The sequence below is a fragment of the Xenopus tropicalis genome, chromosome 3 (genome assembly GCF_000004195.4).
Source record: "Xenopus tropicalis strain Nigerian chromosome 3, UCB_Xtro_10.0, whole genome shotgun sequence".
Taxonomy (NCBI): domain Eukaryota; kingdom Metazoa; phylum Chordata; class Amphibia; order Anura; family Pipidae; genus Xenopus; species Xenopus tropicalis.
Genome location: NC_030679.2, coordinates 141,198,883 through 141,213,775, shown reverse-complemented (window position 1 = coordinate 141,213,775; position 14,893 = coordinate 141,198,883). Strand labels below are relative to the sequence as shown.

General features: G+C 53.1%; 1 protein-coding gene and 3 non-coding genes across 4 annotated transcripts; all 4 read right to left on the bottom strand.

The window, feature by feature from the left end:
- Positions 1–2,710: 2,710 nt before the first annotated feature.
- LOC116409567 lies at positions 2,711–9,393 on the bottom strand. Its single transcript, XM_031898247.1, has 2 exons — positions 9,284–9,393; positions 2,711–6,464 (listed from the first exon to the last, which is right to left on the bottom strand). The coding sequence occupies exons 1-2, from the start codon at positions 9,391–9,393 to the stop codon at positions 5,657–5,659; spliced, it is 918 nt and encodes a 305-aa protein (XP_031754107.1). The 3' UTR covers positions 2,711–5,656.
- Positions 2,849–2,916, bottom strand: mir24b (microRNA mir-24b). The gene has a single exon (NR_049640.1). It is a non-coding gene; the product is annotated as a microRNA mir-24b (primary transcript).
- mir27a (microRNA mir-27a) lies at positions 2,977–3,052 on the bottom strand. The gene has a single exon (NR_049553.1). It is a non-coding gene; the product is annotated as a microRNA mir-27a (primary transcript).
- mir23a-1 (microRNA mir-23a-1) lies at positions 3,583–3,660 on the bottom strand. The gene has a single exon (NR_049638.1). It is a non-coding gene; the product is annotated as a microRNA mir-23a-1 (primary transcript).
- Positions 9,394–14,893: the final 5,500 nt, after the last annotated feature.

The following is a 14,893-nucleotide window of genomic DNA, read 5'->3' as shown; positions in this document are numbered from 1 at the left end:
GGCCCCCTTAGCCCATAACAAGGTTACAGATATATAGAAACATTGGGGTAACAGTCACCCTGCTATAGTTCCAGGGGTACCCAGGGTACAAATAAGCACTCACCCCAAATCCCCCCCTAACTGGCCTTCAGGCTGGGCCCCCTTAGCCCATAACAAGGTTACAGATATATAGAAACATTGGGGTAACAGTCACCCTGCTATAGTTCCAGGGGTACCCAGGGCACAAATAAGCACTCACCCCAAATCCCCCCCTAACTGGCCTTCAGGCTGGGCCCCCTTAGCCCATAACAAGGTTACAGATATATAGAAACATTGGGGTAACAGTCACCCTGCTATAGTTCCAGGGGTACCCAGGGCACAAATAAGCACTCACCCCAAATCCCCCCCTAACTGGCCTTCAGGCTGGGCCCCCTTAGCCCATAACAAGGTTACAGATATATAGAAACATTGGGGTAACAGTCACCCCGCTATAGTTCCAGGGGTACCCAGGGCACAAATAAGCACTCACCCCAAATCCCCCCCTAACTGGCCTTCAGGCTGGGCCCCCTTAGCCCATAACAAGGTTACAGATATATAGAAACATTGGGGTAACAGTCACCCCGCTATAGTTCCAGGGGTACCCAGGGCACAAATAAGCACTCACCCCAAATCCCCCCCTAACTGGCCTTCAGGCTGGGCCCCCTTAGCCCATAAGGTTACAGATATATAGAAACATTGGGGTAACAGTCACCCTGCTATAGTTCCAGGGGTACCCAGGGCACAAATAAGCACTCACCCCAAATCCCCCCCCTAACTGGCCTTCAGGCTGGGCCCCCTTAGCCCATAACAAGGTTACAGATATATAGAAACATTGGGGTAACAGTCACCCCGCTATAGTTCCAGGGGTACCCAGCGCACAAATTAGCACTCACTACCATATGGTTGCATCGTTTCTTGCCTCCCCCAGTCAGATGTAGAGCGCCCTCTGCAGGGCAATAATAGTTCTGTCCAGGAGAAAAGCAGGAGTAGTTGAGAGTTGATAATGGGGCGTGGGGGTTGCAGTGAGGTTCAGGTTACCGTGGAGAAGGTGGTGCTATAAGGTTACATCTCTAACATGAACCAATGGGCTACAGGATGGACAACACTGTTATCCCTCAAGCCTTATTAATGGGGCACGAAGGCTTCTGCCCCTATTTGCACCCCTCTAAACATTGTAGCCGTGGGGTCTCCAGGCCTTGTGGCAGGGATGGATTCCTTTATGTGGGGAACCTTGTTACTGGGCAATGATATCCGCTCAATGGAGCCACCCATGTTCTGGGTCACATCTGGTCCATATCTGCTCCTTAGGCCTAAAGGTGCCCATTCACCTAGCGGATCTTCTCCCGATATCCCCACCTACGGGTGGGCAATATCTGGAGAATCCAGGCTAATTCGGTTGTTTGGCCCTGGGGCCAAATGATCGAATTATGATGACGGGCATAGGAAAAGTCGGTCCAGGGACTGCATCAACGAGCCGATGAGGTCCTCGATCCAACTAAATTTTCTAACCTGCCCTATCGAGATCTGCCCAATTTCAGGCCAGATATCGGTCGGACAGGCCTGTAGTTGCTGCCCCTACACAGGCTGATTAGCTGCCGAATGGGTCTAAGGGACCGTTATCGGCAGCTACAATCTGCCCGTGTATGGTAGGGGTTGGCCAACAACCACACATATATGGGCTGATAGAGACCTCAGCTGACTGGATTTGGTGCCCAACCCAATAGAGACACAATGGTCAGTCCATTCACACACACAGCGCTCCTCACCCATCATCTCCGCCCCATCCCTTTCCATGCCACCTTCCTTCCCCTCCAGCTACTGCCACTTTGTTCCCTTCCCCATGGCCCGGCTCCCCCGGGGGCCCTTACCAGTGACTCACCGGCTCCCCCGGGGGCCCCTACCAATGACTCACCGACTCCCCCGGGGGCCCTTACCAGTGACTCACCGGCTGTTCCTCTGAGTGGGCCCACCAATGACTCATTGCCCCGTGCCACCGCGCTGCCCCTCTTGTCCCAGAAATAGCAAGGCGTGGCGCCTATTATGGAGTGGCAAGCTATGGAGACTGTGAGAGGTTGGCAAGGCTCTTCCATTACTCATCGCCATCTAAACAGGAAATCAGAACTTTCCGACCTCGGGAGACTGGACCTGAGTCATTCGGAATAATAAACTCAGCCGCCATGATTTAACCACTTGGCGCCGGAGCGGAATACTTCGTGGCGTGATTGGGAGATAGTAAAGGGCAAGTCTGACAGAGACAATGACATCCCCAAAAGCGATGTCTGTTTGCAAACAACCGCAACAGACTTAAGAGTTTAACTTCCCCTTTAAAGGGTTGGTTCACCTTTACATTAACTTTTAATACGATGTAAACTTTGATCAATTTGCAATTGGTCTTTATTTTTTTATGGTTTTTCAGTGATTTAGTTTTTTGTTTTTTGTTCAGCAGCTCTTCATTTGGTATTTTAGCAGCTGTCTGGTCGCTAAGGTCTTGTTTACCCTAGCAACCAGACAGTGGTTTAAACAAGAGATGGTATTATGAATAGTAGAGGGCCTGAGTAGAAAGATTAGTAATAAAAAGTAACAATAACAATAACATTGTGGCCTCACAATGGCTGCCGGGGTCAGCGACCCCCACTGGAAAGAGGCAGAAGAGGAAGGCAAATAATTTAACGAATAATAATAACGACTTCTGTTGTAGTTCTGTATCGTTTATTGACAGGCAAGGCAGACATAGATTGCAGTGGGTTGGGCAGAAAGGGCATTTTTTCGGAGCCCCCCAGCAGAAAAGCCCCCCAGCACTGGGGTTCGGTCGGCAGGTACTCGGCTGCAACTCCTGTCCTGCTGAACTGAGCCAGGGGAAGATATAACCACTGATTATCAGCCCAGTAGGTACGGGAGGCGGAGCCAGTCAGGCGCTATGACTTCAGTGGGAGTGGCCAGAGGGAAGGGTGTGCCAGAGAGGCGCGGAACTTAGCCACTGTGAACAGGTGCGAGAGTGACAGTGCTCACAATACAGCTAAGCCCTGGGCCGCCGGCTGGGCACGTCTCCTCTGAGCTTGGCGTCCAATCACATGCAAATCCTCATGGAAAGTTCCGTGTAATCGCCACCCGTGACTTTATTCCTATCCGCCCCCCCGGGGCTGCCGTACGGCGGGAAGCTGGCTTGCATTCTGGGACTTGGCAACATTAAATCTGTAAGGAAAAGCTTCTCCCAGGGGAAATGGGGATTATTGGGGTTTCCCTGGGCCCTATGCCTTATGGGGCCCCATTATAAAGGCCTGTAATTGTAGGACCAGTGTATAGTAAGGCAAGGGGGTGTCACGGGCAGGGGCTGTGTGAAGCAAAGGAAGAAGGTAGAGAATAGACCCTAAATGGTTGTACTTCCCCTTTAAATAGGTTTGGCCCCTGGGTTCTAAAGCCCCCACATACTCTATGCACGTACCCCCATATAGTAAGCATAGTAACCAAGCCCGTCTCCATCACGTTGCTCGTCCTTGGCTCCTGATTGGCTTCTACTGTGCAGATCTGCTGTCCGGGGAAAGTTGCGCCGCTGACCGGGCGGCCGACAGTTGGAAATCCCTGGCAATGTGATTTATTGGCTGCCAAAATAAAATCCCATCTCCAGGAATCCCCCGCTGTCAGCAGCAAGAAGGGCCCACGGGGGCGGATGTTTGGGGCCACGAGCGGAGGGCTGTAATGAGGGAAAGGTGAGAGTGAAGATGAAGGAAAGAAAGGGGAAGATAAACCTCTGAATGGCTGCAACTGCGGGACAGTGTGTATAGCTTATTCAGCTTATTTCTTTACTCTAACATGCAGCATCCACCTACAAGCCTACAGGGGATGCTGGGAGTTGTAGTTATCATATTTAGCAGTTACAGTATAAGGGAATACACAGAACTGCGAGCGTCACACAAATCAGGAGGCGGAGCCTGGAGCCAGAGAAGGGTGGAGTCAGTAAGGGGCACGAGGCAGAAACAAGAGGCTGCAATATTGAGCAGGGGGTCATTTATACATGGGTGGGGGGGGCAGTGACTGCAGGGAATAGGCCCCAAACACACCTGGAGCAGGGAAAAAACACAGGTAGTCCAACATCAGGAAGCCAGTCACCCGGAGCAGGAAACAGTCCACAGATTTATCAGAGAACAGAAACAGATACATCAGAAGCAGGATAAGGGCCAAATACATACTAAGAGCAGGAAACAGGCCTACCAGGAACAGGAAACAGGCCACAGATACACCAGGAGCAGGAAACAGGCCACAGATACACCAGGAGCAGGAAACAGGCCTACCAGGAAGAAGAAGCGGGCCCCGGATACACCAGGAGCAGGAAACAGGCCTACCAGGAAGAAGAAGCGGGCCACGGATACACCAGGAGCAGGAAACAGGCCTACCAGGAACAGGAAACAGGCCACAGATACACCAGGAACAGGAAACAGGCCACAGATTTATCAGAGAACAGAAACAGATACATCAGAAGCAGGAAAAGGGCCAAATACATACTAAGAGCAGGAAACAGGCCTACCAGGAACAGGAAACAGGCCACAGATGATACACCAGGAGCAGAAAACAGGCCTACCAGGAAGAAGAAGCGGGCCACGGATACACCAGGAGCAGGAAACAGGCCTACCAGGAAGAAGAAGCGGGCCACGGATACACCAGGAGCAGGAAACAGGCCTACCAGGAACAGGAAACAGGCCACAGATACACCAGGAACAGGAAACAGGCCACAGATACACCAGGAGCAGGAAACAGGCCACAGATACACCAGGAGCAGGAAACAGGCCTACCAGGAAGAAGAAGCGGGCCCCGGATACACCAGGAGCAGGAAACAGGCCTACCAGGAAGAAGAAGCGGGCCCCAGATACACCAGGAGCAGGAAACAGGCCTACCAGGAACAGGAAACAGGCCACAGATACACCAGGAACAGGAAACAGGCCACAGATTTATCAGAGAACAGAAACAGATACATCAGAAGCAGGAAAAGGGCCAAATACATACTAAGAGCAGGAAACAGGCCTACCAGGAACAGGAAACAGGCCACAGATGATACACCAGGAGCAGAAAACAGGCCTACCAGGAAGAAGAAGCGGGCCACGGATACACCAGGAGCAGGAAACAGGCCTACCAGGAAGAAGAAGCGGGCCACGGATACACCAGGAGCAGGAAACAGGCCTACCAGGAACAGGAAACAGGCCACAGATACACCAGGAACAGGAAACAGGCCACAGATACACCAGGAGCAGGAAACAGGCCACAGATACACCAGGAGCAGGAAACAGGCCTACCAGGAACAAGAAGCGGGCCCCGGATACACCAGGAGCAGGAAACAGGCCAACCAGGAACAAGAAGCGGGCCCCGGATACACCAGGAGCAGGAAACAGGCCAACCAGGAACAAGAAGTGGGCCCCGGATACACCAGGAGCAGGAAACAGGCCTACCAGGAAGAAGAAGCGGGCCACGGATACACCAGGAGCAGGAAACAGGCCTACCAGGAAGAAGAAGCGGGCCACGGATACACCAGGAGCAGGAAACAGGCCTACCAGGAAGAAGAAGCGGGCCACGGATACACCAGGAGCAGGAAACAGGCCTACCAGGAAGAAGAAGTGGGCCACGGATACACCAGGAGCAGGAAACAGGCCTACCAGGAACAGGAAACAGGCCACAGATACACCAGGAGCAGGAAACAGGCCACCGATTTATCAGAGAACAGAAACAGATACATCAGAAGCAGGAAAAGGGCCAAATACATACTAAGAGCAGGAAACAGGCCTACCAGGAACAGGAAACAGGCCACAGATGATACACCAGGAGCAGAAAACAGGCCTACCAGGAAGAAGAAGCGGGCCACGGATACACCAGGAGCAGGAAACAGGCCTACCAGGAACAGGAAACAGGCCACAGATACACCAGGAGCAGGAAACAGGCCACAGATACACCAGGAGCAGGAAACAGGCCACAGATACACCAGGAGCAGGAAACAGGCCACAGATACACCAGGAGCAGGAAACAGGCCTACCAGGAACAAGAAGCGGGCCCCGGATACACCAGGAGCAGGAAACAGGCCAACCAGGAACAAGAAGCGGGCCCCAGATACACCAGGAGCAGGAAACAGGCCTACCAGGAAGAAGAAGCGGGCCCCGGATACACCAGGAGCAGGAAACAGGCCACAGATACACCAGGAGCAGGAAACAGGCCACAGATACACCAGGAGCAGGAAACAGGCCACAGATACACCAGGAGCAGGAAACAGGCCTACCAGGAACAAGAAGCGGGCCCCGGATACACCAGGAGCAGGAAACAGGCCAACCAGGAACAAGAAGCGGGCCCCAGATACACCAGGAGCAGGAAACAGGCCTACCAGGAAGAAGAAGCGGGCCCCGGATACACCAGGAGCAGGAAACAGGCCAAAGACACCCCAGGAAAGAGAAAGAAGGAGGCCATAGATGCTTCAGGTGCAGGAAACAGGCCAAATACATTCTAACAGCAGGACACAGGCCAGAGGCACACTAGGAGCAGGACACAGGCCAGAGGCACACTAGGAGCAGGACACAGGCCAGAGGCACACTAGGAGCAGGACACAGGCCAGAGGCACACTAGGAGCAGGACACAGGCCAGAGGCACACTAGGAGCAGGACACAGGCCAGAGGCACACTAGGAGCAGGACACAGGCCAGAGGCACACTAGGAGCAGGACACAGGCCACTAATACATCAGAAGCAGGAAACAGTTCAATAAGAGATCAGGAGCTGGAAACAGGCGGCAGATACATCAGAAGCAGCACATAGATTAAAGTCACACCAGGGGCAAGAAGGCCACAGATGCATCAGGAACAGGGAACAGGCCACAGACTCAGTAGGGTCAGGGAACAGGCCATAGACTCAGTAGGGTCAGGGAACAGGCCACAGACTCAGTAGGGTCAGGGAACAGGCCACAGACTCAGTAGGGTCAGGGAACAGGCCACAGACTCAGTAGGGTCAGGGAACAGGCCACAGAAGCCACAGAAGCAGGAAACAGGCTACAAATATATTGGTTAAAGACACACCAGGAGCAATAAGGAGGCCACACATGCATCAGGAGCAGGAAACAGGGCAGATACACGCTAAGAGTGGGAAACAGGCCGCAGGCACAGCAGGAGCTGGAAACAGGTCAGATACACGCTAAGAGTGGGAAACAGGTCAGATACACGCTAAGAGTGGGAAACAGGGCAGATACACGCTAAGAGTGGGAAACAGGGCAGATACACGCTAAGAGTGGGAAACAGGGCAGATACACGCTAAGAGCAGGAAACAGGTCAGATACACGCTAAGAGTGGGAAACAGGGCAGATACACGCTAAGAGTGGGAAACAGGCCGCAGGCACAGCAGGAGCAGGAAACAGGTCAGATACACGCTAAGAGTGGGAAACAGGTCAGATACACGCTAAGAGTGGGAAACAGGGCAGATACACGCTAAGAGTGGGAAACAGGCCGCAGGCACAGCAGGAGCAGGAAACAGGTCAGATACACGCTAAGAGTGGGAAACAGGGCAGATACACGCTAAGAGTGGGAAACAGGCCGCAGGCACAGCAGGAGCTGGAAACAGGGCAGATACACGCTAAGAGTGGGAAACAGGGCAGATACACGCTAAGAGTGGGAAACAGGGCAGATACACGCTAAGAGTGGGAAACAGGGCAGATACACGCTAAGAGTGGGAAACAGGGCAGATACACGCTAAGAGTGGGAAACAGGGCAGATACACGCTAAGAGCGGGAAACAGGGCAGATACACGCTAAGAGTGGGAAACAGGGCAGATACACGCTAAGAGTGGGAAACAGGGCAGATACACGCTAAGAGCAGGAAACAGGCCGCAGGCACAGCAGGAGCAGGAAACTGCTGCACATCCATTAGGCACAGGCACCCCAGGGGCAGAATAATGAGCTCCTTCCTCTCAGTGGTAACACGGGGCAGAAAGTCTCCCCTCCTGAGAACAGCAGCGAGTATTGTGGGTGGCAGGCACAGGGCACAGTGGCACTGTCCCCCTTACAGACCCAGGGGCCTCGGGGAGGGAGAGTATAGGGACCCACCAAGGAACATACCAGAATTTTCCAAAACACTTGTGTAGCCCGGAGTAAGAACACTCCCAAGCACAAAGCACAGCCATATGGATCAGCGCCGTGTCCCCCTCTGACCCAAACACCCCCGGGGCAGGGCCCAGGCCAGAATGCGGATATCATTCTTTATAGGCACACGTGTGATCCCCCCGAGGCTCTGAGCTCCGTCCCCTCCAGCAGCTGTACTAGGGGCCGCAGTGTTGCTCTGTTACAGTGTTCCCAAGTCTGAACCGACAGCTGGGCACCCTAAAGCTATTCTGCCCACTAGTGGGCACTCTTCTAACAGAGCCTGTGGGTGAAATGATCCCATAAGAGCAATGTTGGCTGCTCCAGGATATAGATACCTGGGGGCAAATGAGCCGGGCACTTTATATCATGGTTCATGCCCCACCTTTCCAGGATTGCAGTAAAAGAGACATTCACCCTAACTGACCTTCAGTCTGGGCCCTCCCAGCCACTGCTTTGGGTCAGGGTCGGACTGGGGGGGGGTAGCAGGGGCCACAGGGGCTGCCACCGCAGGGGCCCTGCACCCCCCTAAGGGACCTCACTGTGGTCCCTACACATCCCCCCCTGGGCCCCCTTGCCCACCCAATCCCCTCCCCTGAGTGTGCATACTAGGTGCGTCAGAAGAGGGGGACCTGTGGGCCCTGGGGCACCCAGCAGTGATTGGCCCAGTCCGACCCTGCGCACAGTTTGGGTGCCCCTGCTCTAAAGCTACAGAGGTATAAAGGTGGCCATACATACAGCTGCCAATACAGGGCCATTGGATCGGGGACTACGTTGGTTTGTTGATGGTCTTCGGTACGGTGGCGCCTATACCCACCGGTGTAATTTGGTTGTTTGACCCTAGGGTCAAACGACCAAATGAGCCCGATATTGGCCACCTGTATGTGGGCATATTGGGAGAAGATCCACTCGCCTAAGCTTATAGTGTATGGCCACCGTAGGGGAGGCTGATGGCTGGTATCAGTGCCCCCAGAGGTGCCAAACCCGTTGGGCAATACTCGCACTGTACATATATCAAGCTGTGCGGCTGTGGGTTGCACCTAAGTATGCAGATACCCCGCAGGGTAGGGCAGAGCCCAAACAAAGCTGCTTTTCCCCCCCTTCCCTACAGACGAGCAGGTGTTTGGGGCAGGGCAAGAATGCAGACAGAGGCAATAAAGATGAAAGGTTACCCTCCCTGCAGCACCACTTGCCCAGGTGGCGCGGAGCTGCCTCGCTGCTTTTCCCTCCTCTCCCCGGCGGGGCAGGTAAAGATCACAGAGATTCCCTGACTGCCAGACATGGCCGCCTGTATAGGGGCTGGGGCAACAGGAGGGCCGAGGGGCCAAAGTGAAGGTGGGTTAGTGGGGGTATCTTGCATAGAAACAGCAATACCGTGCCACTCTGCCAATCCCTACACTGGCACCGCTACCATTATGGATAATATGAGGCCCACAGCTGCTGCTGCCCCAGGGACCCCCATAGGGCGGCTATTAAAATTGCACCTCCATAGCGACACAGCACCGCTGCCCAGTGTCCCATCTCAGTACAAGGCTTAATGGGCCAGACAATTGGGCCCCATCCCCTGTTGGGAGCGGCTGCGCCTCCCAGTCAGAAAGCTGTAATTAAAGTGGCGCCTAATATGCTCACAGCCCAAAGCGTTTGAAGATTTTTTTTTTATCTAGGGCAAGGTTTGTGGGGCCCCAAAGAGAAATTACTGTTGGGGGCCATACAGGTCCAACGCGGCAGCAAGGGGTGCACCATTGGCCAGTGGTGGGGGAGGCAAAGCCATAGCTGCACAAGTGGGCCCAGTGGTTCTACCAGCCAATACTGTACCCTTCTATCCCTGAGCTTGGGGGGCCACAGCGGGGCCAAGGTTAGAAGGCGTCTACGGCCAACACTTAGGGGGCTCATTAGAGAAATGTTCTGGGCCAAAGGTCTCCTGGCCCCCTGGCAATCAAGGGGTGCAAGGATTGGCAGAACTGCAGGTTGTGACTATCAAGCTATTCCCAGGCCCCCAGTAATATTAACCCAGCCAATGGGAGCGCTACATTCAGAGGGATAGGGGGGAAGGCAGGAGAGGGGCCACAGGCAGATAGGTGCAGATAGGGGGCACAGGAAGAGAGGGGGGCACAGGCAGAGAGGGGGGCACAGGAAGATAGGTGCAGATAGGGGGCACAGGAAGAGAGGGGGGCACAGGCAGAGAGGGGGGCACAGGAAGATAGGTGCAGATAGGGGGCACAGGAAGAGAGGGGGGCACAGGCAGATAGGTGCAGATAGGGGGCACAGGAAGAGAGGGGGGCACAGGCAGATAGGTGCAGATAGGGGGCACAGGAAGAGAGGGGGGCACAGGCAGATAGGTGCAGATAGGGGGCACAGGAAGAGAGGGGGGCACAGGCAGAGAGGGGGGCACAGGCGGAGAGGAACTTACCCTTGGCACATAGGACCCACTTTAGGCAGCAAGTAATCCAGTAATGGGGGGCAAGGGGCCCCAGTTATACCCTGCAGGTCCCAATGGGCAGCCACGTGTGGGCAGCAGCAGCCGGTACCGACCCAGCAGCACAGACCCAGCTCCCCAGTCACTGACTGCCCAGACATGGGGAAATCCCTTTATAACCCAGCTCCCAGCGTCATCCTCCCTCCTGTCATTACAGAGCAGAGGGGGCGGGGCTCAGCTACTGTACTTACTGGAATAGGAGGGCACTCCCTATGGGCTCTGCTTGTTTGCTAACAATATTCTGCCCCGAGGCTCGGGAGGGGCCCGACGTGTTTATATCATCAACTGAAGACGCCATATCTGCACCCACAGCTCTATGGGAGCCTCCATGCCTTACTTATGGATATAAGAGTGTAAGCTCTGCAGGGCGGGATTCCCTTCTCCCAATGGTTCCCTCTCCCTGTATTGTATCTGTGTCCCTCTGTATATTAGAGTGTAAGCTCTGCAGGGCAGGATTCCCTTCTCCCAATGGTTCCCTCTCCCTGTATTGTATCTGTGTCCCTCTGTATATTAGAGTGTAAGCTCTGCAGGGCAGGATTCCCTTCTCCCAATGGTTCCCTCTCCCTGTATTGTATCTGTGCCCCTCTGTATATTAGAGTGTAAGCTCTGCAGGGCAGGATTCCCTTCTCCCAATGGTTCCCTCTCCCTGTATTGTATCTGTGTCCCTCTGTATATTAGAGTGTAAGCTCTGCAGGGCAGGATTCCCTTCTCCCAATGGTTCCCTCTCCCTGTATTGTATCTGTGTCCCTCTGTATATTAGAGTGTAAGCTCTGCAGGGCAGGATTCCCTTCTCCCAATGGTTCCCTCTCCCTGTATTGTATCTGTGCCCCTCTGTATATTAGAGTGTAAGCTCTGCAGGGCAGGATTCCCTTCTCCCAATGGTTCCCTCTCCCTGTATTGTATCTGTGTCCCTCTGTATATTAGAGTGTAAGCTCTGCAGGGCAGGATTCCCTTCTTCCAATGGTTCCCTCTCTCTGTATTGTATCTGTGTCCCTCTGTATATTAGAATGTAAGCTCTGCAGGGCAGGATTCCCTTCTCCCAATGGTTCCCTCTCCCTGTATTGTATCTGTGTCCCTCTGTATATTAGAGTGTAAGCTCTGCAGGGCGGGATTCCCTTCTCCCAATGGTTCCCTCTCCCTGTATTGTATCTGTGTCCCTCTGTATATTAGAGTGTAAGCTCTGCAGGGCAGGATTCCCTTCTCCCAATGGTTCCCTCTCCCTGTATTGTATGTGTGTCCCTCTGTATATTAGAGTGTAAGCTCTGCGGGGCAGAATTCCCTTCTCCCAATTGTTCCCTCTCCCTGTATTGTATCTGTGTCCCTCTGTATATTAGAGTGTAAGCTCTGCAGGGCAGGATTCCCTTCTCCCAATGGTTCCCTCTCCCTGTATTGTATCTGTGTCCCTCTGTATATTAGAGTGTAAGCTCTGCAGGGCAGGATTCCCTTCTCCCAATGGTTCCCTCTCCCTGTATTGTATCTGTGCCCCTCTGTATATTAGAGTGTAAGCTCTGCAGGGCAGGATTCCCTTCTCCCAATGGTTCCCTCTCCCTGTATTGTATCTGTGTCCCTCTGTATATTAGAGTGTAAGCTCTGCGGGGCAGAATTCCCTTCTCCCAATTGTTCCCTCTCCCTGTATTGTATCTGTGTCCCTCTGTATATTAGAGTGTAAGCTCTGCAGGGCAGGATTCCCTTCTCCCAATGGTTCCCTCTCCCTGTATTGTATCTGTGTCCCTCTGTATATTAGAGTGTAAGCTCTGCAGGGCAGGATTCCCTTCTCCCAATGGTTCCCTCTCCCTGTATTGTATCTGTGTCCCTCTGTATATTAGAGTGTAAGCTCTGCAGGGCAGGATTCCCTTCTCCCAATGGTTCCCTCTCCTGTATTGTATCTGTGCCCCTCTGTATATTAGAGTGTAAGCTCTGCAGGGCAGGATTCCCTTCTCCTAATGGTTCCCTCTCCCTGTATTGTATCTGTGTCCCTCTGTATATTAGAGTGTAAGCTCTGCAGGGCAGGATTCCCTTCTCCCAATGGTTCCCTCTCCCTGTATTGTATGTGTGTCCCTCTGTATATTAGAGTGTAAGCTCTGCGGGCAGGATTCCCTTCTCCCAATGGTTCCCTCTCCCTGTATTGTATCTGTGTCCCTCTGTATATTAGAGTGTAAGCTCTGCAGGGCAGGATTCCCTTCTCCCAATGGTTCCCTCTCCCTGTATTGTATCTGTGTCCCTCTGTATATTAGAGTGTAAGCTCTGCAGGGCAGGATTCCCTTCTCCAATGGTTCCCTCTCCCTGTATTGTATCTGTGCCCCTCTGTATATTAGAGTGTAAGCTCTGCAGGGCAGGATTCCCTTCTCCCAATGGTTCCCTCTCCCTGTATTGTATCTGTGTCCCTCTGTATATTAGAGTGTAAGCTCTGCGGGGCAGAATTCCCTTCTCCCAATTGTTCCCTCTCCCTGTATTGTATCTGTGTCCCTCTGTATATTAGAGTGTAAGCTCTGCGGGCAGGATTCCCTTCTCCCAATGGTTCCCTCTCCCTGTATTGTATCTGTGTCCCTCTGTATATTAGAGTGTAAGCTCTGCAGGGCAGGATTCCCTTCTCCCAATGGTTCCCTCTCCCTGTATTGTATCTGTGTCCCTCTGTATATTAGAGTGTAAGCTCTGCAGGGCAGGATTCCCTTCTCCAATGGTTCCCTCTCCCTGTATTGTATCTGTGCCCCTCTGTATATTAGAGTGTAAGCTCTGCAGGGCAGGATTCCCTTCTCCCAATGGTTCCCTCTCCCTGTATTGTATCTGTGCCCCTCTGTATATTAGAGTGTAAGCTCTGCAGGGCAGGATTCCCTTCTCCTAATGGTTCCCTCTCCCTGTATTGTATCTGTGTCCCTCTGTATATTAGAGTGTAAGCTCTGCAGGGCAGGATTCCCTTCTCCCAATGGTTCCCTCTCCCTGTATTGTATCTGTGTCCCTCTGTATATTAGAGTGTAAGCTCTGCAGGGCAGGATTCCCTTCTCCCAATGGTTCCCTCTCCCTGTATTGTATCTGTGCCCCTCTGTATATTAGAGTGTAAGCTCTGCAGGGCAGGATTCCCTGGGAGCAGTAATCAGATTGGGTGCAGCCTGTATATTAGAGCCAATACGGTGTCTGTGTTACTGTATACAGACAACGCTCCAAACAGTAGCATAGGACAGTCCCGCCTCCCGCCCCAATGACGTCACAATTGAAGTCACCATGGCAACAAGAAAACAAAGCTCAGACAGGGAAACCACAAGGGGGGGGTGTGAGCGGGAATCCCTCATATCCGCAGGAGATGTGCTTAACCCTCGCTTGCCTGTGTCGGTGCTTACACTATATGTAGGGGCGAGTGTGAGCCTGTTGCACTTACCCGCAGCATTTATTATCCCCCCTCCCCCGAGCAGGAACCGGCGCGGCACTCCCAGCACCTTCACACCTGCCGGCTTTTCCCAAGTTTGGGTGTCAGTTCTGGAGTTTTACAGCCATAAGTTACCCCCATTTTGTGTTTTTACACACCATCCCTGACACCATCTTGCCTTACTATACTCACTATCCCACAGTTACACTCCCCCTGACACCATCTTGCCTTACTATACACATTCCCCACAGTTACACTCCCCCTGACACCATCTTGCCTTACTATACTCACTATCCCACAGTTCCACTCCCCCTGACACCATCTTGCCTTACTATACTCACTATCCCACAGTTACACTCCCCCTGACACCATCTTGCCTTACTATACACATTCCCCACAGTTACACTCCCCCTGACACCATCTTGCCTTACTATACACATTCCCCACAGTTACACTCCCCCTGACACCCCAGCTAAGCAGTGGGCTACGAATAGGGGCCCCCCCATGGGGACACACACACACACACACAGGTGGAAGGGCACAATCACGTGTTCGCACACTCTGCTAAGTGTTGTGTCACTGTTTGGTTGCCTGGCAACAGGAAGATTGTGAGAAAGTGAAACGGAAGCGGAGAGTAAACACGCAACGATACTGACTGGGCCCCACCCCCTGAGTGTAACCGCTCTTTCTCGTAGCGCTGCATCTCGCCCCCGGATTCTGGGCAAAATACTCAGCATTAACTCTTTGCCTCCTCTTGCGCATCAACATCACCAGCTCTCATTCCTACAAGTACCTCTATATTCCTTACCAATCCCTTGGGGCAACTCGGGGGCAGATTAGAGAGGCTTCAGATAGGGGGCTTTGCCTTCCTCTGGATCAGCTGGCAGTTAGGTGGCCCATAGAGATCAATAGAGCGGCTCAGGGGCCAAAGAGATGGCTATACAT

Coding starts and splice junctions, on each gene's coding strand:
- LOC116409567 (XM_031898247.1), bottom strand. CDS start 9,393: ATGTCTGGCAGTCAGGGAATCTCTGTGATCTTTACCTGCCCCGCCGGG. Junction 6,465..9,283: donor CAAGTGGTGCTGCAGGGAGG/GTAACCTTTCAT, acceptor CTGCACCTGAAG/CATCTATGGCCTCCTTCTTT.